The following is a 26897-nucleotide window of genomic DNA, read 5'->3' on the forward strand; positions in this document are numbered from 1 at the left end:
ATGATCTCAGGGTCCTGGGATCGAGCCCCGCATCGGGCTCTCTGCTCCGCAGGAAGCATGCTTCCCTCTCTCTCTCTCTCTCTGCCTGCCTCTCTGCCTACTTGTGATCTCTGTCTGTCAAATAAATAAATAAAATCTTTAAAAAAAAAAAGATGAACTAGATTATTGGAAGAATGTTTTCCTAGAATAATGTAAGGCCAAATTACAAATAGTTAAAATAAGTCAAATTTTCTATTTGATGAATAAAAACATCACTAATACAACCTAAGAGTCAGTGGAAACCAGGGGGTTAGAAAGGAATATTCCTTGGCATACGTTATTGACTAGTTATAATTGCGCATTCCCCTTTCTGCCCATAGTGACATTTGATCCTACTTATGGATAGGTTGCTTCAAATAGAAGAGCATGGGTGTCAATAAAATGTCTAAACTGAGAAAAGCCTGTGCTTGAACGGGGAACAAACTGATTTTCTAACTTCTGAAGTTTGTAAAAGTCACACTACTTTACATTTATTTAGCAAATGTTTGACTGTCAAAGAGGGACTTCTCAGAAGGGTTCATATCTGAGCAGGTTGAAGGGCTAACATTTCTAGGTATTGCTCTGTACTGATTACATCAAGGCGTTTGGAGACTAAGGAAGAGGAGAAGGCCAAAACTGAGGGAGGTACCTGTTGATTTTCCTAAAGGTGGATGTGTGTAGTGATGGTGGGAGTACAGAAATACTGAGAAATAAAAAATTGTGGTTCAGTTAAAGAAAATGGTGGGCACAAGTTTCTAGTTGCCATCTCAGTGGGAGTCAGGGGATACAAAGACTTGTAATAACTTGGTAACCTTTGAAACTGCCTTTTGGTAGTTGGCTCTGTTTCCTGTTTTCTTCGTAGTAGTGAACAATTCAACAAGGAAAAGGGATTATCTTCAGGGGCAGTGAGGAAAGGAGGTTAGGAGACTCCATTCATTCCACAGCTAATTTGGAATGTGGAGACCTTTAAGGTAGAGTGGTGGCGCTTTTTGGAGAAATCACACCTTGCTCTTCCAAATTTTGCCAGGAAGATCTCCACAGATGAAATAGTTGGACCTTGTAGCCCTGAATTTCATTCCTTTAGAGTCTCTTTCCATTGTCAAAAGGGAAGATGGGGATTTGAATTTATTACGGGCATAGTCTGGTTTTCTTACATATTCTGGCAATCATGGGATCAATTAAGTGACTTTCAAGAGGAAAGATGTAAAGACAACAAACAGGGCTATATGGCCTCTCACCATTCCACTCCATTTGAACTCTGGAAACTTATATTTAACTTTATTGACTTTTTTTTTTTAAAGAGCTGAAAAGGCTGAGGTTTTAAGGCCTAAAAAGAAAAAAAAAGTGGGGAGAAAAGATTGATATAACTCTGTAATAGGGCCCTGAGGCTGGGCGGTTGTAAATATTAGCCTGGCGTTTTCCACACAGCCTCCTACACTCAGGGCATCTTGCTAAAGCTTGAGGGGTATTTGAAAGGAGTCCTGCCCCTGAGGAGCTTTCACTCAGGGGCTCAGAAACCAGATGAGGCCTGGAGGGTTGAAAAATGCATGGGCTTTGGAGTGAGCACACTTGGGTTCAAGTTATGACTCCTCCATACTTAGTTGTGTGAACTTGGGCAAGTCATGTCCGTTTTTCCCTCCTGAGCCTAAGTTTCCTCCTTTAAGGAGCCAGGATTATTCATGCGAGAATGAAAGAAGTAATTCTGTACAATGCCTGATACAATGCAGGAAGCAGTTCTTAACTAAAGCCGCTGTGCTGGGGTTAACGCAGCAAAAGCTTGAAGGAGCTAGCATTCATTACCAACTAAAGGAGAAAGGACGTGAGCGGTAAGAGATGGTGAGAGCCTGCCTTAGCGGGAGGTGGCCTTTCCGCATGCGCACAGTCTAGGAGACCGGCAGAGTAAAGAGGGGGCGGGGCTAGGTGCCTGAAGGGGTTGCTATGGCACCGAGGGGCCAGGGGAGGTTAACTGAACCCTTAAAACATTACGCCCTCCCCCACCCGTTACTGCCTAGGCCGAAGGCCATTGTTCCCAGCAAAATGGCGTCGGTAATTTCCCTCCCGGCTAGAGGCCTAAGTAAGGCTGAGGATGGGAATTGGACTGGGGATGAGAAGAAAAACTACAATTCCCAGGGTACACCGCACTCGTCTGCGAGGCGCAAGGCACGTGCCCAGGCCTAGCGGTTACATGCCGTCAAAAATCCGTTTCATAGCTTCCCTTTCCCATCCCCACTTTCGTTGTTGCCCAGCCCCCGCGCGCGCGCACTGCGGTCTTGGGGGGGGGGGACATGCCATGGCTGTTGCCCTCGCAACGTAACCGGGAGACCGGTATTTGTAAATCTGTGCTTCGATTTCTAATCCCAAAGCCGGCAGGTATGGGTCTCGCGAGAAAAGACGGGAGTTGGAAAAAGGGAGTTAGGGGTGGTGGGTGAAAAGGTGCCCAAGGGTACCACATCTCGGCAGAGAGGCTGCATTTAGAGGCTTGCGGATAGCAGAGTGGATGGTGGGTGGCTGGGAAGTAGTGTGTGCTTGTACTTTTCTTTTTTGGAGGGGAAGAAGGTAAAGCAGCCGTGGAGACAGAGCTTTTGAACACAAGGAGGTGTCACGCGTGTCTTTTTGGAAAGGAGAGAAGCCTTTCTCCAGTTCGACGCGCATCCCTCTCTCCCGCTGCGCTGAAGAGGGCGGGGGAGGAGTGCGCTCGCTCTAGTTGGCTAGCCACTCGGCACCTCGCAGCGATAGGGGCTGTTGGGAGTTGGGGCTGCTCCGTAGGCTTTCTCCGCCCCTCCCCCTCTTCTTTCCTCCCCTCCCCTCCCCGCCCCCCTCCACCCCTCTCTCCTCTCCAGAATTCCCTGGCTGGAGTACGCGTGCGCCTGCTCTGCTCCCGGGCGAGCGCGAGCTTGGGCTCGTACCCCGCTCCCCTAACCCCGCCCGCTCTTTACCTACCGGCAGTAGCTGGCCCGGTGGGCTCGCGGGAGACGCTCGCACGCGCACGCGCACACAACGCGGAGCGGAGCTGGAGACATCGAGGAGGGGAGTAAGAAGCATCGGAGGAGGTGGTAGAGGAGGCGGTGTGCGTATCTGTGTGTGTTCTACGGTGTGGCTCGTCGAGGGGCGAGCGCAGGCTTGAAGGAGGGCGAGGGAGAAGGGAAAAGAGTCCGAGTCTCTGTCCGTGAGAGCCTCTAATCTGGTGAGGGTCCCGGGCCGGCCAGGGTTCTGGGAGAGAGGGAGGAGGCCGGGGGGCGTGTCTGGGATCCGGCTGAGAGATGAATGGGCCGGGGATGAATGGAGGGAGGCAGCGGCGGCCAAGAGTCTGTTGAAGAGTAAGCGTCCTAGTGGGGGGCGGCTTGACCGAGGCAGGGTGATTGTTGTCGCCAAGAGGTATGGGACGAGGCCGGGCTTGGGTCTTCGCGGTTGTCGGAGTTGCTGTCCGTTTGAGCGAACAGGCGGAGAGGAAAATTCTAAGGTGGAGGGAGTGGAGAAGGGCAGGTTTGGGTTTGAGGTGCGTTTTTTGTCTTCTTTTCTGTTTTTGTTGGGGGTGGCAACTTTGGGAGTTGATGGAGAACTAGGGAATGGGGAAGGTGAGAGGATACATGGGGGTTGGGACATGGTTGACAAAGGACTGAGTGATCATTTAAGTGAGATTGAGGGTGCTGAAAGAGATGATCGCTTCAGGTGTGAGAAGTTGAGTTTCAGTGGGTCAAGTGGTGGGGGAAAGTGGACTTAATATAGAGATTCAGTTGTGTGTGAAAGTCGATAGGACTGGATCGGGTGAGAGAATATTGCTGCCTGGTTCTGTAAGTGGGTTAGGTTCAAAGAGATTGAGAGGTGTTATTTGGCAACGGTGGTGTTTTCTGTGACTGACAACTTGAGGATGGGGAAGAAATGGTATGTTTAGGATAAAAGTGGTGAGGTGGCTTCACTGTGCCGAAAGAGGTTTTGTTCGACTAGTTAAGAGTGGTGAAACATTTATGGAGTGGGCTGTGGATGGAAATCCTGCACGTGTATATCTTCCCATCTTGGGAGTTGATAGACGTGTTAAAATGAAATTGAGCCCTCAAAACAGATGCGAGTGGTATGGCTATTCCTTCTTAAGAATTACCTTTGACTAAAGCAATTATACGAATAAATGGGCTTTAAGTTGTGAAAGTCTTCTGTGTGGTAGTGATTACATCCAATTTGGGGAGGCATTGTTACCTGTTTTTCATTTATAGTACGTTGTAATACCAGGATAACTTTTGAAGAGATCTCAGTATATGATACAGAGCAGCAGGTGTTTTCCAGACAGTCTCTAACATTTAGCTTGATGAATTTAAAAATTGCTTAAAGTCAGCAGCCTAGGGGAAGGATACCCTGCATTTAAGGATGGCTAAAATACACTAAAGCTGATTCTGAATGCTGAAGTAATTATACATAATTTTTTTTGTCATTCTGAATTTACCTTGTTTGAAAATTGGCACTTGCTTTTTGGTGTGAGTTTAAATTATAGCAGATTACTAGGACATTTTGTTCTCTGAATACATTACTTATCTTCTGGTAAGGATGCCTGGTGATGGTTTCATTCTGTTCTGGGTCAAGATTAATAGTTTATGAATTTGTAACTTTTCATGGTTACTTTTTACAAACTTTACTGACATATACTCAGTATCTCGGAAATGTTGCAAATTTGAGAACTTTCCCATGCCCTTTATCTTTTATTCTGCTTTGATGTTGCAAAGAGTGTAATCCTTGTTTTGACTACCCAGAGTTTAAATACAAAAACTAATACTATATTCATACTTTCTTAGATTAAGATGAATACTGGTGTGTTAAGCGGTAGAGTAGAAGTACTAAAGTACCATGAGAGCCTGGGAATGTTGCACCAATTTTGGCAGGCAAGGTAGCCTCCCTGTCTTGAACTAGATGTTCCTGGAGTGGAAGAACCTGCAAGTTTTGAGGCTGGAAAGTGTAATCTTGGTATATCTGGGGAGTGGAATGAGATAAGGCTGGAATCTTAGTTTGAATTAGGAGCCTTTGACTATTTAAGAAGGGGAATAACATGAGCAGGTTTTTGGTGTTTATCTCCCTGCCTTTGCTTCTGATGCCTCTGCCCCCAACCTGGAATGCTCTCTTTTCCCCATGCTGTGAATTTGAGCTCATTCTTTTTAGACTAACCTCAGTCATTAGTTATTCCCTAAAGCCTTTCTTGCCCCCGACTTTTTTTTCCTTTTCCCAGCATCCTCCACAAAGCTTCATTAGGTGCCCCACTTCAGTGGTCCCATCATACCTTGTACATATTTTTATTACTGTATTTCTGTTGGTAGGCAGGCAGGAAAGTTATTTGCCTTTTTATACTTAAGAGAGAAAATAAAGATAAGAGATAAGACCTACCCTAGTAAGCAGTGGACCCTGGAATTCCGACTTCTAAACCAATGTTGATCCTTGTATCACAAGTCTACATTTGTTGATGTAATAATTCTGTAGTGTTTTAGGAGTTAAATTTCTCTAATTTGAGGTTGTGTGCAAGGAAAAAAAAACCCTTTCTCAGTACCCCATCTTAGTGTAAGTAGACCAGTTCTATTTGCAGATATATTTGATTATTTCTCTTGGCTAAAACCCAGAATACTTTTGGGGGGGGGGAGTTCCCATTTTTTGTTTGAGATCATAAAGTTTATGGCACTGTTAGGAGATGTTTGAAGATTGTAAAGGACGTCTATAAAAGATTTCATTCAGAAATTCCCAAAACTTCAAGAGTAGAATTGATGCCATTTTAAATTGTTTTGGTAGAGTTTGTCATGAGATACTTGGTTTAGAAAATGTTGAGGTTAAGTTACTGCAGTGGTGAGCCTTTAATGCCCCTTTCTTCAGGGATATATATATATCTATCTATCTATCTCATTAACAGAAATGAAGTAACATTGTTTTCTGTGTTTTAACCTGGTAATTTTTTACTGTGATAAAATTCACGTAATATAATGTACCATTTTAGAGTGTACAATTCAGTGTCATTAAGTACCTTCATGATGTTGCATATCTAGTTCCAAAACATTTTCATCACCCCAGAAGGAAACCCTGTACCCATTAAACCATGGCTTCCCATTCCCCATTCCTCCCAGCCCCTGGCAACCACTAATATTCCATCTCTATGGATTTTCCATTCTGGGTATTTCGTATAAATGAAATCATGCATTATATTACCTTATTGTCTGGCTTTTTTCACTTCACATGTTTTTGAGGTTCACTAATGTTGTGGCGTATATCAGTATTTCATTCCTTTTTAAAAAAGTTTATTTTTTTTTTAGTAATCTCTACACCCACTGTGGTCTCAAACTCACAACCCTGAGATCAAGAGTTACATGCTCTTCTGATTGAGCCAGCCAGGTGCCCCTATATTACATTCCCTTTTAATGGTTAAATAATATTCCCTTGTATGGATATACTACATTTTGTTTATTTATTCATCAGTTCATAGACATTTGGGATCTTCTACCTTTTAGCTTTTGTGAATAATGCTGGTATGAATATTTGTATATACATTTTTGCTTGAAAACCTGTTTTCAGGTATGCACCTAGAAGTGGAATTATTGTGTCATATGGTCATTCTGTTTAACTTGTTGAGGAGCCACTAAACTGTTTTCCACAGTGGCTGCACCATTTTACATTCCCACCAGCAATGTACAAGGGTTCCAGTTTCTTTACATCCTCACCAACATTTGTTACTTTCTGGTTTTTTGTTTGTGTGCTTTATGGCCATACTAAGTGGGTGTGAAAAGGGATCTCATTGTGGTTTTTATTTGTCTTTCTATAATGACTGATGATGTGTAGCATCTTTTCATGTGGCTGTTGGCTGTTTGAATTTGTTCTTTGGAGAACTAAGTCTTTTGCCCATTTTTAATTTTTTAAATGTTGACTTAAAGAGTTTTAAAAGAATACATTCTAAATTCTAGACCCTGATCAGACATATGATTTGCAAATATTTTCTTCTATTCAGAGTTATCTTTTTACTTGTTAATAGTGTCTTTTGATGCACAAAAAATTTGAAATTTGAAGTCCAGTTTATCTATTTTTTTTGTTGCTCGTGCTTTCAGTGTTATATTTAAGAAACCACTGCCAAACCCAAGACAATGCAGATTTACTCCTATCTCTTCTTCGCAGAGTTTTATTGTTTCAACTTTAATATTGAGGTCTTTGTTTCATTTTGAGTTAATTTTTGTATATAGTATGGGGTAAGGGTCCAGTGGTGTTTTTTTGTATGCGGATTATCTTGAAGTTTTATAAACTATAAAATAGATAAGGGGGTGGGAGATATAGGCTTCCAGTTATGGAAATAGTAAGTTACAGGGATAAAAGGTACAGCCTAGGGAACATAGTTAACGGTATTGTAATAATGTTGTATGGTGACAGATGGTAGCTACACTTGTGATGAGCATAGCATAATGTATAGACTTGTGGAAACACTATGTTGTTTCCCTGAAACTAATGTAACATTTTGTGTCAACTATACTTCAATAAAAAAAGTAATATATGATACTATATATGACGCTATTTTGTGGCAATATGTAATTATTCTTTGGGCTTTTGTGGAGGAGAAATGTTTCTAAATGCATTTTTGAAGGTCATGCTTTGTATTTGAAGAGTGGGGATATTCTAAAGCTCTTTATGAGACAGTTGGACTTTCATGATCAGGAAACCTCAATATGGCAAACTAGACAATCCTTATGGTAAAGTTACATAAGTGTTTTGTTTTTTAGATAATTGTTTTTCTTTTTTTTAAATAAAGAGTATTATTTTTGTTTTCGGATTTTTTGTGTAGGGTGAAATCTTTTATTATAACTGGGGGGAAAAGCAGATTTAGTTTATAATTAAGCAGAAATTGGCATTGGATTTATCCTAAGAGCACCCTCATCTATGTGTTATTTGGTTTCTGATTGTGAGCCAGCTTCTTGACCAAAACATATATCAATCAGTACCTTGTGGAGACTTTTTATTTGTAGCTTAGGCCATAATGACCTGTACATTGTCCTATTCATTTAAGAATCATGTAAGATTATTTTAGTTCCGTTACTTGTAAAAATGAGAGTTAAAATTTAGCACAGCACAATTTGTTGGTAAATCTCAGCCTCTAGTTAAGTGTAATTAAAATAGAGACGTTAGTTTGAATTGTTTTAAACACTAGGGGGTGTGTTTAATAGAAGAATGGGAAATTGGCTTGATTAGACCCAAGACTCATAGGGTGCTAGTTCAGCTCTGACGATATCCAGTGCTGCCCAGAGAATAATTTTGTCCTGATGAGCTACTGTGGCATATCCATTCATAGTTAGCCTTTGAAGGTTTCTAGCAAGAGGGGGAAAAAACCCCTTGAAGCTCTGTGGTTCATTTACTAAGGAAGCTTTCAAAAGTCCTGATAACTTACTCTGAAGCTGTTAATCCAAATGAATTTTGGAGTATGACTTACCTAACATATTTGTAAGGTTCTACCATTCCTTGAACAAATTTTTATTGTGTTCCTCCAGTGTGCAGGGTTGGTGTGTTGGGAATAGATGAAAAGGAAGCAAAGCAGGCAATGACCCTGCTCTCTTTGAGGTTACATTATAGTTGGAGGACAATAGTCAACAAATAGAACATAAATGCTGAGAAGAATGAGTTTTTTGAAAGATTTTATTTTTAAGTAATCTCTGCCCAACATGGGGCTCAAACTCCGAGATCAGGAGTTCCACACTCCACCGTCTGAATCAACCAGGCACCCTGAGAAGAAATTTTTTTAAAGGATGCTGGGATGTTAGAGAGAAGCCTCTTTAGCTCAGTTGGTTAGTTTGGAAGGTTTCTTTGAGGAGGTGACTTTGAACAGAGATCCGAATGTTAAGAGACCAGCAATTCTTAGTATCCCTTCTGTTAATTATTATTTTGTTAAATTGTTAATTTATCTCTACTAAACATTTTAGATTTCTTAATATTTTAAATGTGTAAGATATGTGCTTTTTTTAAAGATTTTATTTATTTGACAGACAGAGATCACAAGTAGGCAGAGAGGCAGGCAGAGAGAGAGGAGGAAGGAGGCTCCCTGCTGAGCAGGGTGCCTGATGTGGGGCTCAATCCCAGGACCCTGGGATCATGACCTGAGCTGAAGGCAGAGGCTTTAACCCACTGAGCCACAGAGGCGCTGCTGTGCTTTTGTTTCTAAGGAAAAAAAAAAAAACAAAAAAGGTGCATTCCTTATGAGAAGAAACTGTGTTTCCAGGTGAAAATGTCACTGGAGTAGGAGTCAGCCTAGGTTCTGGTCTTGCTCTCAGGGTAATCTTGTATAAATTGGTGAGCATCGATTTCCTCATTTGTTACTAAACAAAGCAAAAGCCCTACCTATTTTGCAGAGGTTTTTTGTTTTTTGTTTTGTTTTTGGCTAACTAAGAAAATATACTGCGTAAATTACACAACGGTATATGAAACACAGTGTATTCTATTAACATATTTTTGGAGTCAAAGTTTCTCAATTGAGAAATGTTTTCCTACCAATTTAAAGCTTTTGTGCCTGTAACCATATGGTAAATTTTAGCACCAAAGATCTAAACTCATTGATTAATCAGGAGGGGTTGGGTTCTTAGAACATGGCAGTATGGTAGAAAGTATGTTGGATTTGGAGCTAGAAAACTGGGGTTCCAGAATTTCCCCTTCACTTACTGGCTTTGTGACTTGGGCAAGACTATAAACTTTTCTGAGCCTTCCTAATTTTCAGAATTCAGGGTAATACTACATAGCTCTCAGGGTTGTTGTTAGGAGTCTTTGAGTTAAGTAGATGAAGTTCTTATGGAAACTATAAACCTTTTTCTGTAAAGGACCAGATTGTCAATATTTTAGGCTTTGCAGACCATGAAGTCTGTTGCAATAACACAGCTCTGCTGTTGTAGCAGCCATAGACAATATGTAAATGAATGAGTGTGGCTGTGTTCCAATAAAACTATTTATGAACACTGAAATACAAATTTTGAATAATTTTTCTGTGTCATGAAATACTGTTCTTTTGATTTTTTTCCCCAACCATTTAAAAATATAAAAATTTTTCTCGGGTCACCTGCTGCACAGAAACTAGCAGTGAGGTGAGGTAAGTTTGGCTTGAGGGCTGTATGTAGTTTTGCCACAACTGTTGTAAAGGGTCAGGCAGAATAAAGTCTTAATTAGGGATTTGAGGGTAGATGATTGATAAATATAAAGCCAAGTGCCCCGATAAATATAAATTGTTTAATTTTGATAACAAAAGAAGATGGAGATGATCTCAACCCCTTTTCTAATTTGAACCCAGAAATTTCTTCATATAAAATGAGCATCTTTAATTGAGGAAATGATCTTGCTAAAGCAAAACTGGATGATGGAAGTGAGGAAGAAGATAGTTTTAGTGTTATAAACTCCCAGGGACTGTAATGTGGTTATGCATTGTATGTATCTCTGCAATTCAGGATTGTGTATAGTGTTGTGCATGTGGGTCCATGTCATATGTGGGTGCATGTCATATGTGGCCCCATATTATGAATAAAGAGTGGACTTGGGAGTCCAGTGCCTGAGTTAAATTCTGGCCCTGGTTTCTACTGGCTGTGTGATTTTAGACAAGTTAACTTAATTTTTGGAGCCTAGTTTCCTCATTTGTAAAATGGGAATAAAAATATTACCTACGTCAAGATTTTTGTGGTGATTACATGAGAGAATGCATGAAGGGGCTTACAGTGCTTGGCACAAAGCATTCAATAAGTATTAATTGATATTTATTTGTATTTATATTGTACATACCTTATTTGTTTTCTTCTTTCAGTTACTTTGAGAAATGGTAATATCCTCTTATTTATTATTTATTTATTTGACAGAAAGAGATCACAAGTAGGTGGAAAGGCAGGCAGAGAGAGGGGGGGGGGAGCAGGCTCCTGCCAAAGAGAGCCCGATGTGGGGCTCAATCCCAGGACCCTGAGATCATGACCTGAGCTGAAAGCAGAGGCTCAACCCACTGAGCCACTCAGGTGCCCCAAGAAATGATAATATCCTTAACTGGTTCTTTTGTACAGGTTATTGATGGACAATTATGCTTTAAAGGATTAAACTAACATACAGGTAGATTAAAACCTTAAGGTCCACCTTTACACAATTTTTGCTTTCCAGTGGGTAACTATTGTTAAGTGTTGACTGTAGGGGTGCCAGGCTGGCTCAGTTGGTAGAGCATGAGACTCTTGATCTCAGGGTTTTAAGTTCCCATGTTGGGTGTAGAGATTACTTAGAAATAATTTTTAAAAATCTTTAAAAGGAAGTTGACTGTGAACGTGTACAGTCCTTTTTCTCTGTATTTACATGCATATGCATATGCAAATAAAAATATTTTATGTCTTGCTCTTTTCCCAGAGAATATGACATAGGGCTCTCTCTCTCTCTCCATATATATATATATGTGTGTGTGTGTGTGTGTATATACATACACATATATATGTATCTTCACATCATTCTTTTTAATGAATACACAGTGCTTAATACTAATTGCTTCTTAAACCTGCAGGATAAATTAAGAGCATATCTTCTGGGGCTTTTTTGTATGCATTTAAACATACATGAGTACATTTGGAAACAAGGTTTTATAGTTTTTTTTCTCACATAAATGATATGTTGTATATGCTGTACTGTAATTTGTTTTTTTCACTTAATAGTATTTATATGTAGGAGTTTTTTATATATTAGTTGTATATATCCATCTCTTATTTTTTAAACATGCATATTATTACATAGTACAGATTTACCACTGCTTATTTTATCATTCTCTTATACATGGATATTTAAGTTCTTTTCAGTATTTTTTGCTATTCCAGACAATGCTTCAGTAAAAACCCTAGTGCATGTATATTTGTATACGTACAAAAATATTTCTCAGGTAGATACCAAAAAGTGTAATTGCTGGTGATAAGTATGTATTAAGATACTTGGAATTTGTCAAGGAGTTTGACAAAGGGTTTGAAAGGTCTATTCCAGTTTGTCTGCCAAGAGTGCATGAAGTGCTGAATTTCTCATACACTTTTCAAAAACAGATTTTTTGGCTCATCTGTTGGATAAAAAATGATTGTTTGAATTTGCATGTCCCTGCTCAAAAAAGTTTGAGCCATCTTCCTATCATCCACATATTGGCCTTTTGTATTTCTTACTGATTTTTTTAGTTCTTCGCATATTCTGGATATTAATGGTTGTTATACATGTTGCAAATATTTGCTCCCCATCTGTTGCTTAGCTTTTAACCTTGTTCATGGTCAGATGGGCAAATGTGTTAGCTTTTTATTAATGGTCTTTGCATTTTGTCTTTTTATGAAAGCCTTTCTTCAGGTTAGAAATATATGCAGCCATATTTTTTTAAATTAATTAATTAATTAATTATTTTTTTCATATTTTCTTTTAATAGTTATATAGTTTTGCTGTTACATTTAGCTCTTTAACCTACCTGGAATTTATTTTTGTGACTGGTCTGAAGCGGGTCTTTAACATCCTCCCCCACATTATAGATAGCCAGTTATTCTGACAGTGTTTATTATGCTATCTGTTCTGTGCTGAAACTATTATTTAACTTACTATAGCTGCATTATATTACAGTTTTCTTTATATAGGTATTGAATATTTCTTCTTGAGTTTGTTCCTAGATGAGTATGTTACAGCTTTGTTGCTCTTATGTACAAGATAGTGTGTGTGTATTTAAAATCTCAGTGACCTGCCTTCCTCCAGACACCCAGCCCTTCCCTCCCCTTCTGAGTGCTGCCCAACTCCAGGTCCCTCACCTTAGAATAGCTGCTTTTTAAATTACATTTTCTAGCTGATTATTGACAATGTATAGCAAAGCTATTGATTTCTGTTTGTTGATTTGATCTTTGGCCTTTCTGCTGAGCTCTCTATTCTGCTGAGTTCCTATTATAGTTGTTAGTTGATTTGCTTGGATTTTCTAGATAGATAATCATATAGCCTGCAAGTTTTGAATTTTGTGTCCTACTTTCTAATATTCATACATCCTGATTTATTTCCTTAAATGGTAGTGGTGATAATAAGAATTCTTGGCTTATTCATGACTTTAATTATTGTTTATGTGAAAGATGCTTAACCTCACTCATAAGATAAATGCTAATTAAAACCACACTGAGATTCCTTTTTAAAATCTATCAGAGTGTTAAAAGTCAAAATATTTGATAAGGGGGCGCCTGGGTGGCTCAGTGGGTTAAGCCTCTGCCTTTGCTCAGGTCATGATCTCAGAGTCCTGGGATTGAGCCCGCATCAGGCTCTCTGCTCAGCAGGGAGCCTGATTCTCCTTTCTCTCTGCCTGCCTCTCTGCCTACTTGTGATCTCTCTCTCTCTCTCTGTCAAATAAATAAATAAAATCTTTAAAAAAATATTTGATGATACCTTTTTTGTTGTAGGTAGGAGTTTGAATTGGTACAATGGCCATGGTACGCAGTTTGGCAGCATTATATAAAGATACACATGTATTATGTGTATTATTCTGGATGTATTAACATACATCAATAAAAGTTAAATACATAAATTTCTTTTGATCCAATAATATCATTTCAGGAAATACATATATAAACACACACACACATACATACACACATATGTACAAAATATGCAATGCTATTCGTCATAACAAATAACATAGCAAATAATTGAATACTATATACTATATAGGTTTTAAAAGAATAAGAATAAGGAACTTCTGTGTAGTGACAGGGAAAAAATACCAAGTTGTTGTGACTATAAATAAAAGTTTGGTATACACTGTGCTATTTTTTTGTTTAAGGAAGGAAAAAGAGAACATATATTTGTATTTGCTTATTTGCCTAAAGGAATTCCAGAGGGCTACACAATAATCTAATGAGTGGTTACCTGTTGGGGGAGTGGTGGGAACTGAATAGATGGGAAACAGGGTTGGGAGGGAATCTATTAATTATATACCTCTTTGATTTTTGAGTTTTAGGACTATATTTTTAAAAATTAAATTAAAAATGGTTTCTTAAATTATTTCACCTCCTCCAAGGACATTTTTGTTTCTCTTGATCTCTCTTTTCTGTATTACAGGTTTTCTCCAAATGGCTGTCTCCTGATTCTGTCCGTATTTAAGAATGAGCTAGTAGAAGGGCCGACTGGGAGTTCTGTGTACGGAGACAGGGTTGTCAACTGGTAGGCTTTATTTTGGGGTGAGTGGGTGGACAGCTGGCTATTACACTTGGAGTACCCAAATACCAGAGGGCAAAGGGCTTTGCTCTGGGATGCCCTTGTTCATCCGGGTTTGTTGAAATTAATATTTTGCGTGCAAGGATTTTTTTCTTGGTGGAATGGGGAAGAGAGTTCATCAACTGTTTCATAATTCAGAGCTTCAGTTAGTCCCTTTTTTTCCAGACTTTTTTTTTTTTAACTCTGGCACTTTATGGGATCACTTATCTCTGGGGTTTGGTCCTGCAAGTCTTCTCCATCCTGGGTTGGAACCATTTCTATTGCATATTTTAGGTTGTAGTATCCTTTGATTTGTGTTACTAGCCAGTTCTTTCCTATTTGCTCTCTGTCAGAAATTGTTGAAATCTTGTATTTGTTATGCCATTTTCCATTTGTATCCTTGGCCTGTGACTTATACTTTTGTACTTTATTACCATTGCTTTTCCAGGAAAGTACAAGAGATATAAGTGTTCAGTTTACCTTCTTGAACCAGAAGCCAACAGTGGTATATGTTAAACTTGGGTAAACTGTAGGCTCCTTGAGGACAAGGACAGACTTTTTCTTTTATCCCCAGATCCTGACCATGCTTGGCACTTGGTAAATGTTTATTGATGTGGATACATATATGAGAGAGAGAGGACTGTTAATGGTAAATTTACCATATAATTGTGACAATTTATTTTAAAAAATTTTATTGAATTATACTTGACATATGGTGTTGTATTAATTTTAAGTGTACTACATAGTAATTTGACAGTTCTATACATTCTGCTGTGCTCAGCACAGTAAGTGTAGTTACCATCTGTCACCATACAAAGTTATTACAATATAATTGACTGTATTCCCTATACTGTACTTTTCATCTTGTGACTTACTTATTTTAGAACTAGAAGTTTGTATCTCTTAATCACTTCCCCTATTTTGCCTGTCCCCTCACTCCCCTCCCTTGTGGCAACCACCAGTTTGTTCTCTGTATTAGTGAGTTCATTTCTCTTTGTTGTCTTTTTGTTAGTTTTATTTTTTAGATTCGATATGTAAGTGAGATCATATGGTATTTGTCTTTCTCTATCTGACTTATTTCACCTAGCATACTACCCTCTAGGTCCATTCATGTTATCGTGAATGGAACGATCTCATTCTTTCTTATGGTTGAGTGATACTTCATTTTGTATATATACCACATCTTCTTTATCCATTCATCTGTTGATGGACACTTAGGTTGCTTCCACATCTTGGCTTTTGTAAATAATGCTGCAGCAAATATAGGTGAGCATACAACTTTTTGAATTAGTGTTTTTATTTTCTTCAGGTATAAACTTACCTGAAGTGGCCCAGTAGTGGAATTACTGAATCATGTGGTGCTTCTACTTTTAGGTATTTTTTAAAGACAGGGAAGGGGGAGGAGCAGAGAGAGAGGGAGAGAGATAATCTTAAGCAGGCTCTGTGCTTAGCACGGACCCCGACATGGGGCTTGAGATCATGACCTGAGCTGAAATTAAGAGTCAGATGCTTTAACTGACTGAGCCACCCAGGCGCCCCTGCCTGTTTTTAATTGGATTATTTGTTTTTTTGTGTGTTGAGTTGTATGGGTTCTTGGTATATATCTTGGATATTAACTTCTTATCAAATATGTCATTTGCAAACGTTTTCTTAAGCAGGTTGACTTTATATACATTCTTTCAATGGCTGGTTCCAAAAGTTGAAGTTCTTGAGCCATGGATTAACAAAGTACTGATTTTATGCTGAATTTCTGATGGATAGAATTTCTGATGGATGATAAGCTATGAGGGAAGATTATTTCAAGCTTTTCACTCAAATGCTCCAAGATTATATATCAAACAGGTTAAAGGAGTAGATATAGGGTACACATTTGTGAGAGTTTCCCTATAATTTCAGTCTCTCTGGTAGTGCTTTTGTAGTTATCTTTATATATATTCCCAGTTTGTTACCATTTTATGAAGGAAAAAAATGGTCATATAAAAGTTACAACATATAGCTGTTGAACTTAGTAAGAGACTTTAGTTTTGAGGCCTGATTTTTGTGGACTATTTCACTGAGGTATGTTGCTGCATTGCTGAATGTAGAAGAGTTTATTTCCTGGTCACTGAAGCAATGCCAGCTTGGTTTATTACTGGAAAGCTTTAAAAGAATGCATTATATACTTATCAGCCTTCCTAAGTGAGTCTACTGAAAATCACTTGATTTTTTTTTAGAGTATTATTGAATAGTGCTTTAATATAGCACTGCCCCTAGGGGTTATTAAGATGTAGAAAATAAAAGCTTCTATTGATTGATTATTATATTATGCCAGGCACTGTGCTAAGTAGTTTATATGTGTATTTTCATATCAGTCCTTTGAGATTTCACAAATGAAATCAAGAATGATTGAGGTAAAGTAATGGGCCCCAAATCTACTTTGAGGAATGAGAGGCAGAACCAAGATTTGATTCCAGGTTTCTCTCACTCCAAAGCCTGTGTTCTGAACCCCTGTTTTATGGACAAGAAGCTAGTGGATCCATGATGGGAAGGCCATAGATATTCTGTGCTTAGTGTAGTTCTTGGCCTAGTTTTAAAAAGATTTGTTGTTCTTATTTGTTGTGTTTGTGTCTTTTATTTGTTGTTTTTTATTAATTATTGATGTCAGGGCTTTCCCATTTAGAGAAGTGATTCTCAACTCGGAGGCCAGGCTGAAGATAAAGAAAGTGGACAAAATTGAGTGGGGGAAGATAGAGAATATAATTTTAGAAAGGCATATTTGATATTATGGCTTATATTTTAGTCAAAATGTTTTAAGATTCTTAAGAGAGACATCATCTTTTATTGAGATATAATTTATATACTATAAAATTCACCAATATAAATGTAAATGATTTTTAGTAAATTTATAGAATTGTGTAACCTTGATTACAGTCTAATTTTAGAATATTTCCATCACCCCCAAAAGGTTCTTTAGGCCAGTTTGCAGTTAGTCCTGTTCTTATATACTTCAGCCCCAGGTGACAAGTTATTTATTTTCTCTTTCTATAGATTTACATATTCTAGACTTTTCATAGAAATGGAACCATATGGCATGTTGTCTTTTCCTCTGGCTTCTTTCACTTAGCAAAATGTTTTCAAGGTTTATCCTTGTTGTAGCATATATCTGTAACTCATTCCTTTACATTGCCAAGTAGTATTCTATTGTATGGTTATAACACATTTTGTTTACCCATCAGTTGACAGACATTTGGATTGTTTCTGCCTTTTGGCTATTGTGAATAGCATTGCTATGGACACTTTTGTACAAGTTTTGTGTGGACATACGTTTTCATTTCTCTTGGGAAGATGGTGTCATATAGTTACTCAATGCTTAATTTGTTGAGGAACTGCTAGACTGTGTTCTGGAGCAGCTGCACCATTCTACGTTCCCTCCAGCAATGTATAAGAGGTCCATTTCTCGGGGCGCCTGGGTGGCTCAGTGGGTTAAGCCGCTGCCTTCGGCTCAGGTCATGATCTCAGAGTCCTGGGATCGAGTCCCGCATCGGGCTCTCTGCTCAGCAGAGAGCCTGCTTCCCTCTCTCTCTCTCTCTCTGGCTGCCTCTCCGTCTACTTGTGATTTCTCTCTGTCAAATTAATAAATAAAAATCTTAAAAAAAAAAGGTCCATTTCTCTACATCCTTACCAACACCTGTTATTGTCTGTCTTTTGTATCATAGCCATCTTCATGGGTATGAAGTAATATTTCATTTGTGGTTTTGAGTTGCATTTCTCTAAAGAGTAATGATGTGTAACATCTTTTCCTGTGTTTATTGGCTATTTGTATATCTTTTTTAAAAAAATATTTTATTTATTTATTTGACAGAGAGAGATCATAAGTAGGCAGAGAGGCAGGTGGGGGTGGGGGAAGCATGTTCTCCATGGAGTAGAGAGCCTGATGAGGGGCTTGAACCCGGGACCCTGAGATCACTACTTGAGCCAAAGGCAGAGGCTTAACCCACTGAGCCACCCAGGTGCCCCTGTATATCTTATTATACAGAATAAACATTAGAGAATGTCTCTAATAGACATTAGAGAAATGTCTATTCAGATTTTGAGCCTATTGGATTATTTATCTTTTCATTATTGAGTTATAAGAATTCCTTTATAGGAATGCCTGAGTGGCTTAGTCAGTTAAGTGTCTACCTTCAGCTTGGGTCATAATCCCAGACTCCTGGGATGGAGTCCCTCAAGGGGCTCCTTGCTTAGGTCTTGCTCAGTGGAGATCCTCCTTCTTCCTCTGCCTACTGCTTCCTGTGCTTATGTGTGCTCACTTGCTCGCTCTCTCTCTCCCTCCCACCCTCCCTCTGATGAATGAATAAAATCTTAAAGAAAAAAAAAACAAATTCCCTATATATTCTGAGTACCAGTCCCTTATAAGATATGTGATTTGCACATATTTTTGGTCAGTCTTTTTGCTTTTCACCTTCTTGATGGCATCCATTGAAGCACAAAAGTTTTAAATTTTGATGAGGTCCATCTTCTCAATTTTCTCTTTTATCACTTGTATTTTTGTTATTTTATCTGGGAAATCATTGCTTAACCCGAAGTCACTAAGATTCACTTCAGTGTTTTTTTTATTTTTAGAGCTTTAGAGTTTTAGCTGCTATATTATGTCTCTGATCCACTTTGAGTTCATTTTTTTATGGTGTGAGGTAGGAGTCCAACTTTATCTTTTATATGTGGATATATCCAATTGTCCTAGCACCTTTTGCTGAAAAACTGACAAGGAGCAAGGAGCCCATGCTGGGAGTAGATCTCAGGACTCTGGGATCATTCTTTTCCCATTCAGTAGTCTTGGCCTCTTATTTGAAAATCGATTGACCGTAAATGTTAAGGTTTACTTCTCGACTCTCGATTCTATTCCATTGATCTAAAATTGACCCTTGATGATGTGAGGATTAGGGGCACCAACCCCTGTGCAGTTGAAAATCTGCATATAGCTTTTTGTTCTCTAAAAACTTTGTAGTTGGAGCACCTGGGTGGCTCAGTGGGTTAAGCTGCTGCCTTCTGCTCAGGTCATGATCTCAGGGTCCTGGGATGGAGCCCCGCATTGGGCTCTCTGCTCAGCAGGGAGCCTGCTTCCTCCTCTCTCTCTGCCTGCCTCTCTGCCTGCTTGTGATCTCTCTCTGTCAAATAAATAAATAAAAAATCTTAAAGAAAAACAAAAAAACTTTGTAGTGATAGTGTACCAAAGCTTTACCAATAACATAAACAATTGATTAGCACATATTGTATATGTTATATATATTGTATACTGTATTCTAACAATAAAATAAGCTATGAAAAAATGTTATTAAGAAAATCAAAAGACTATGATGAGTGCTGTGAAGTGTGAACCTGGCGATTCACAGACCTGTACCTCTGAGGCTAATAATGCATTATATGTTAATAAAAAAAATCAAGAGAGAGCAAATTCACAGTACTCTATCGTAAAATATCCATGCATAAGTAGATCTGCACAGTTCAAACCCATGTTATTCAAGGGCCAGTTATATGTATCTCCTTTTTCTATTGTTCATTTCTAATTTAATTCTTTTGTGGTAGGAGAGCATACTTTGATTTCAGTTCTCATAAATTTACTGAGATTTATTGTATAATATGTGATTTGCTCTGGAGATTTTTTGCATGTGTGTTTGAAAAGAATGTATATTTTGCTCTTATTAGGAGTGTTATATAGATGGCAGTTAGGTTAAATTGGCTGGTTGTATTGACCAAGTTTTCCAGATTCTTTTTGCTTTTCTGTCTAGTTCTCTCCATCACTGAGAATGGGGTATTAAAGTACTCTACTGTTGTTTTTGAACTGTTTATTTCTTTCCAGTTTTCTCATACTTAAAAAATATCCTTCTTTGTATCTAGGAACATTTTTGTCTTGGGTTTTGCTTTTTTAGAATTTAGAAGACTGGGGAACACTTATTTCCCCATTCCCCTTAATTATTTCTTCTTATACTTATAGTTTAGGAAACCAGGTGACCAAATGTGTTAGAATTACTATACCAGAGCAACACTACTGTTTTTATATTCGAATTCTGAGTAAGATTTATATTTTTCTTATTCTTTTTTTTAAGAGTTTATTTATTTGTCAGAGACACAGAGAGCAAGCTCAAGCGGGCCGCGGTGGGACGGGAGGGGGGGGTAGGCAGAGGCAGAAGGAGAAGCAGGCTCCCTGCTGAGCAAGGAGCCCATGCTGGGAGTAGATCTCAGGACTCTGGGATTATGCCTGAGCCAAAGGTAGACACTTAGCAACTGAGCCATCCAGGGGTCCCAAGATTTAATTTTTAAAAAGAGGTTATGCAGTTAAAAATGTTTTAAGGCCTTTTCCAACTTAAATTCTCCAATTTTATGTATTTTTGTCTGCTAAGAGGTCTTTTTATCTTACTTATGGATCTCTGTTCTTAAGGTTTCTGGATAAGTGATCTTTAGTGAAGTAAAGTGAATAATACTCTTCTTTCTTAAGAATATCCTACCTAAAATGTTTATATTTGGAAAATGTGAGTGAAGGGTATACTGGATTCTTTGTATATTCTTGCAGGGTTTTTTTTTTCCAAGTCTAAAATTATGTTGGAATAAGTTAACGAAAAAAATCTCTGCCTCAGTAAAGCATTGTTAGATACTTATTTCTCACTTGCAGGCAGTACTAGTCTGAGTCTTAAAGTGTATTGATTTGGCAGTGTGACCTCACAGAATAGTTTTGGTATTAACATAGTTACTTCCTAGTTCTGTCATCTGATAGGCACATTTCTGGGAATTTTTATAGGCTTTTCTTTTGCCTCACAACCATATTCACTTAGATATAAATCTTGCATTTAGTATTTGCTTAACATGTCTTGAGTCTGTCCCTCTTGCCACTGTTTTCACTGAAACCTTAGCATCTCTTCCCTGAATTGTGGCTCTCTAACTGGTCTCCTTGTTTTACATTGTATGGCATAGAAATCCTTAGTGACTATCTGCCACTCTGTCCTCATCTACGTGCTTCTAATAAGTGAGTAAACTATTATTCATGATACCACTTATATGCACTTATTCCATACTGTTTTATGACTTTGCTTGTGATCGTCGCTTTGCTTGGACCAGCTAATTTTCTTTCTTTAAAACTCAGTTTGGGGATCTTTCCCAGGAAACCTTTCTTAGAGTATCTGACTTCAGGTTTTTGCATGTAGATATACAATAGTCCTAGCACCATTTATTGAAAAGACTGTTCTTTATTGAATTTTCTTGGCACCCTTGTTGAAAATTAATCAACTATGAATATGTGGGGTTTTTTCTGGACTGTTTATTTATACTCCCTTTATCTATACCTCTTTATGCCAGTATCACACTATCTTAATATTATAGCTTTGTAGTAGGTTTTAAAATTGGAAAGGGTGAGTGAGTCTTCCAACTTTGTTCTTTTTCAAAATGGTTTTGGTTTTGGCTCTTCTGGGTCCCTTGTAGTTCTGTATGAATTTTAGGATCAATTGGTGAATTTCTGCAAAGAAACCAGCTGGAATTTTGATAGGAATTATGTTAAATGTGTAGAACAATTTGGGGTGTTTCTCCTCATTTTGTTTTAGTTCAGGGTTGGTTTTCTTCAGTTTTTCAAATTTGGTATTTCTGTGTATGCTTCGTTTGGCATAGCAAATTGTGCCTTTGGAGGCATATAACATGATAATGGGTATGTAAGCTTAACTTCGTGATGCATGTTTGTGGTGGGAAGGGAGAATTTTCTTACTGGTAGTTTTACCATTTTTGAAAAAAGGTTTTTCCTTATGAATTCCACGTATTTCCACACATTCATTGTGGAAAGTTTTAGAAAATACAAGAAAGCAGAAAGTTCATAATTCCACCATTCAGAGTTCATATAGTGTGTACATATGTGTATGGAAGCTTGTTGTATATATTTCTTTTTTCATTTATCTGTATAACATATAGGCATTGTCTTTTCATCTCACTAAAAACTGTGGTGTTTTTCTTTCTTTTTTTTTTTAATATTTTTGTTTTTTAAGTAGGCTCAATGGCCAGCATGGGACTTGAACTCATGACCCTGAGATCAAGAGCTCTGTGCTTTACTGACTGAGCCAGGCAGTCACACCCAAACTTCAGTGTTTCTTAATGCTGTGTCACATCTCATTTTGATATTTAACTAAACCTCTATTAGGCTTATGTTTAGGATAGTTTTTCCAAATTATAAGTGCTATAGTTAAATCTTTGCCCAGATTCTTGACTATTTTCTAAGGCAAGTTCCTATAAGTGGAATTGCTGGTTCAAGAGGATGCATATTTTTAAGTCTTTTTTGCCATTTTTTTAGTATAGTGATATTTGAAAGCCATTTCTTTATGTTAATATTTGAGGGTAAGCCATTTCTTTATGTTAATATTTGAGGGTAAGCTCATTAACAAGTATTTACATTATTTGGAACTACCATTAGATGTTCATATAGCATTATTCACTGTTGTTATTAAAAGGATAAAAAAAGGCAAAAACAAAAAACCAATCCATTGACCAGATGAATGGAAAAACAAAATGTGGTATATCCACACAATGGAATATTGTTGAGCCTTAAAAAGGAATGCAATTCTGATACACGGTACAACGTGAGTGAACTTTAAGCATCATGTGAAGAGAAATAAGCCCATAAAAGGACAAATATCGTATGATTCCACTTATATTGAAGTACCTAGAATAAGCAAGTTCATAGGGACAGAAAGTAGTATAGAGATTACCAGAGGCTGGGGATATGGAGAGTTTAACGGATGTAGAATTTCAGTTTGGAATGATGAAAATGTTCTGGAAATGGATAGTGGTAGTGATTGTACAACATTGTAAATGTACTTAATGCCACTGAATTGTACGCTGAAAAATGGTTAAATGGCAAATTTGATATTAAATATATTTTACCACAATAAAAATACTGCAATTGGAGTAATTTCAGAATTTTAGATAAAAATCACTCACTGAGAAATTATGTGCTTATTTTACTTATTGTGTATTACCTTGTAGCTAAGTGAGCTCAGGTTTTGAATACTTGTTTTAAATGTGATGGATTGATAGCTGGTGCTGAGAACTAAGTTCCTCATCAACATTCATACAATATGAAGATTTATTGAGCTCTGTATGCTAAGTAGTCTGCTAGGCACTGAGGACTACAGTGGTAAACAAGATAAGACACAGTCCCTAGAGTCTCCTGGTTGCTAAGATTGGACAGAAAAAGAACAAATTTCTTATTAAGAAAAAAAGGGATTAAACAATCAGGTGACTTGTTTTCTCCTTAATGATTTCCTTTGTGGGGTGATTTTAAAATATCCGTTTCCCCCCCTTCAGGTTGCTATGGAAACATATGACTAAATAAACGGAAGTCCATTCTGATAATTCTGATACCTGAGATGTAACTGGACTAAAGAGTGGAACAGGAAAAATTTTAGTGCCAACCTCAATTACAATGGCTACTGATTCAGGAGAGCCAGCTAGCACAGAAGATTCTGAGAAACCTGATGGAGTTTCATTGGAAGACAGAGCTCCTCAGCTTGCAGCAACTTTGACAGTGGAAGCTAGACTAAAAGAAAAAAATAGTACCTTCTCTGCTTCTGGGGAGACTACAGAAAGGAAGAGATTCTTCCGAAAGAGTGTTGAGATGATGGAAGATGATAAAGTTGCTGCATCTTCCTCCAAAGATGAGAGAATGAAGACCACAACCAATATTCCAAGAGTAGAAAAACTTCCTACAAATGTGCTAGGAGGTGGACAAGAAGTTAAATATGAACAGTGTTCAAAGGCAACTTCAGAGTCCTCAAAAGATTGTCTCAAGGAGAAAAGTGAAAAGGAAATGGAAGAAGAAGCAGAAATGAAGGCTGTAGCTACTTCTCCTAGTGGGAGGTTCCTGAAATTCGACATTGAGCTGGGAAGAGGAGCATTTAAAACAGTATATAAAGGATTGGACACTGAAACATGGGTTGAGGTTGCTTGGTGCGAGCTGCAGGTGGGTATATAATCTTCTTGGTCTTAATAAATTCCAGTTTTAGCATGCCTAGCCTTCTGATGGGTCCAGGGGTAATACATATCATGGATTAAAATAAAACGAAAGGCTTGTCCACTACCTCCCTGAAATTATGCTCTTTTCCTAGATCCTCTTAGGAGCTCATGGCAGCCATTTTTTCCTCCTCTTTTTTCCCCCCTTGTTTTAAAGGGGGAAAAATTTATCATTGTTTTCTTTGGAAAAATGTTCTCGATTTATTAACGTTGGGAAATCCCCAAAACTCTTGAGGTCTCATTTTGAAAACTTTTAGTAAATTTTAGTTAGTTGCATTATTACTTAGTTGATTGTTCTAAGTATTTGGGAGTGTGATATATCAGGGATATATTTAGCACGATACCTCCCTTTTCTCTTTTTCTTTAAGCAAATATTTTGGGGTTCGTATGGTGTTTTTCAGAACAGAAAATATTATGCTTGATTCTTTGATGACTTTTTTTTTTAGAAAGTATTTTATTTATTTATTTATTTATTATTTATTTATTTATTTGAAAGGCAGAGGTCAGCTTTAGCAGAGGCAGTTTTAACCCACTGAACGACCCAGGGGCCCCAATGACTTGTTAATATAGACTTGTCCATGCTTTAAATTTACCTCAGAGAGGATCACTGGAAGAAATAATCACCAGAACCTACTGAGGTTAGTCAACTGGAATGTGTTTAGAAAAGAGAAATGAAAACAACAGATTAAATTTCCTCAGTATTTGGTTCCATATTTGTGTGGTAGCTACAGAACATCATAGAAGAGGTTATAATAAGAATAGTTTTAGATAGATACAGTTCAAATATAAAGAAAACCTTTGTGACTTCAGTCAGCCCATGGAAAATGTCACTGTTCACATGAGATGCTTAAAATTAAGATTGAGTAGAGCAAGTCACTTAGTACAGGTTTTTTTTTAATATTTTATTTATTCATTGGACAGACAGAGATCACAAGTAGGCAGAGAAGCAGGCAGAGAGAGGAGGAAGCAGGCTCCCTGCTGAGCAGAGAGCCTGATGTGGGACTTGATCCTAGGACCTGGGATCATGACCTGAGCCGAAGGCAGAGGCTTAACCCACTGAGCCACCCAGGTGCCCCAGTAGAGGTTTTTGTTGTTATTCAGAGACCTGTGGTCTCTCCATATGGATGTGGATGTAGGTGCTCTGATTTCACCCATTCTGAATTTGCTGTAGGTTGCCATTTAGATAGGTTGAAATTTAGTCCAGGTCCCTGCATTTCTAGGGAGCTTTTTGTTAAACAACATGGTTTTGAAACTTCACCATCTGTAACAGTTAGTGTTTTATTCATATGTGGATTCCAGAGCCTATTGTCAAAGATTCAGATTCAGTAAGTCTGGGGTGGAACGCAAGACTGCAATTATTTTTTTAAAGATTTTATTTATTTATTTGACAGACAGAAATCACAAGTAGGCAGAGAGGCAGGCAGAGAGAGAGGAGGAAGCAGGCTCCCCCCTGAGCAGAGAGCCCAGGGCTCGATCCCAGGACCCTGAGATCATGACCTGAGCTGAAGGCAGAGGCTTCGACCCACTGAGCCACCCAGGCGCCCACAAGACTGCAATTTTAACAAGCTTTCGAAGTGCTTTGAAAGTGCTTGGCTCTCTGGAATGCAAGTTACCTAGCAGTCAAGCCATTCTAGTAGTTCTCCAAAGATGTGTGCATGTGTGGGTTTGCTTGGTTTCTTTTCACCCCCTTGTTGCCCTTTCAGAATTTCAGAATTCTATAAGGTCTGTGTTGTAGTGGAAATATTAAGTCATGTGAACAAATAAATATCAAAATCACCTGAAATTCCACCATTTTGAGGATGTTTTTATTTTTTTTATTTTATTTTTTTTTAAAGATTTTATTTATTTATTTGACAGAGAGAGATCACAAGTAGGCAGAGAGAGAGAGAGAGAGAGGAGGAAGCAGGCTCCCTGCTGAGCAGATAGCCCGATTCAGAACTCGATCCCAGGACCCTGAGATCATGACCTGAGCCGAAGGCAGCGGCTTAACCCACTGAGCCACCCAGGCGCCCCGTTGAGGATGCTTTTAAATGGGCTCTTTTTTTTTTTTTTTTTTAATGTGGGCTCTTCCCCCCCGCCCCCACCCCGGGCTCTTTTTTTTTTTTTTCAAATGTGTACATGACTGTTTTTTCTCCCCCACAGTGGGATTGCTACTATAAGGTTTTGCAAAACCTTTTGTTTTTACTTATGATGAACATCTTTTCATTACCAGTAACCATGAATTAAATTATTATTTTTAATAGATACCTTTATAACTTATTTAATCAGTCCTCTATTGTTGGACATCTAGAATTTTCTCCGCTATTTCACTGTTGTAAACATGGTTGTGACCAACATCCTTGTATATATAGTGAAAATTATGTACATTTTAATTTCATCTCTACATTGTGCCATTGGTAACACTCATCTTTTAGTGATACTCTGTAAATAGGGGAAATAGCTTCCATTCACTTGGTAGTAGGATACATAGTAAAAATATGTCAAGTATTTTGCAAATTGTATACTCTAGCTATGCTAAAGGATGCTTAGCTAAAACTTAAAACATTCTAGTGGTGGACCACTTAGGGAAGGGCCTTCTATCATTCACCTGTGGAGAGAGTGAAAGAGCCTGTAAGGTGTTAGTATATAAAGTGTGGTCTCTGAACCAGCAGCATGGACATCACCTGGGAGCCTGTTAG

The 26897-nt window shown here is 38.2% G+C and overlaps 1 protein-coding gene across 6 annotated transcripts in view; it reads left to right on the plus strand.

Annotated features, from left to right (window-relative positions):
• The first annotated feature begins 2443 nt into the window (after positions 1-2443).
• Positions 2444-26897, plus strand: part of WNK3 (WNK lysine deficient protein kinase 3) — a 155711-nt gene continuing 131257 nt past the window's right edge. The window contains exons 1-2 of one of the 6 annotated variants that reach the window (XM_004780581.3): positions 2444-3202; positions 23515-24169. In XM_004780581.3, the coding sequence (XP_004780638.1) occupies positions 23633-24169 (537 nt within the window). In that variant the 5' untranslated portion in view covers positions 2444-3202; positions 23515-23632. Of the gene's footprint in view, positions 3203-14058; positions 14167-23514; positions 24170-26897 lie in introns of those variants that run through there. The other 5 variants (XM_004780582.2, XM_004780584.3, XM_004780585.3 and 2 more) reach the window with 5 other exon arrangements.

The sequence above is a fragment of the Mustela putorius genome, unplaced genomic scaffold, assembly GCF_011764305.1.
Source record: "Mustela putorius furo isolate JIRA1106 unplaced genomic scaffold, ASM1176430v1.1 tig00004068_pilon_pilon_pilon, whole genome shotgun sequence".
NCBI lineage: Eukaryota > Metazoa > Chordata > Mammalia > Carnivora > Mustelidae > Mustela > Mustela putorius.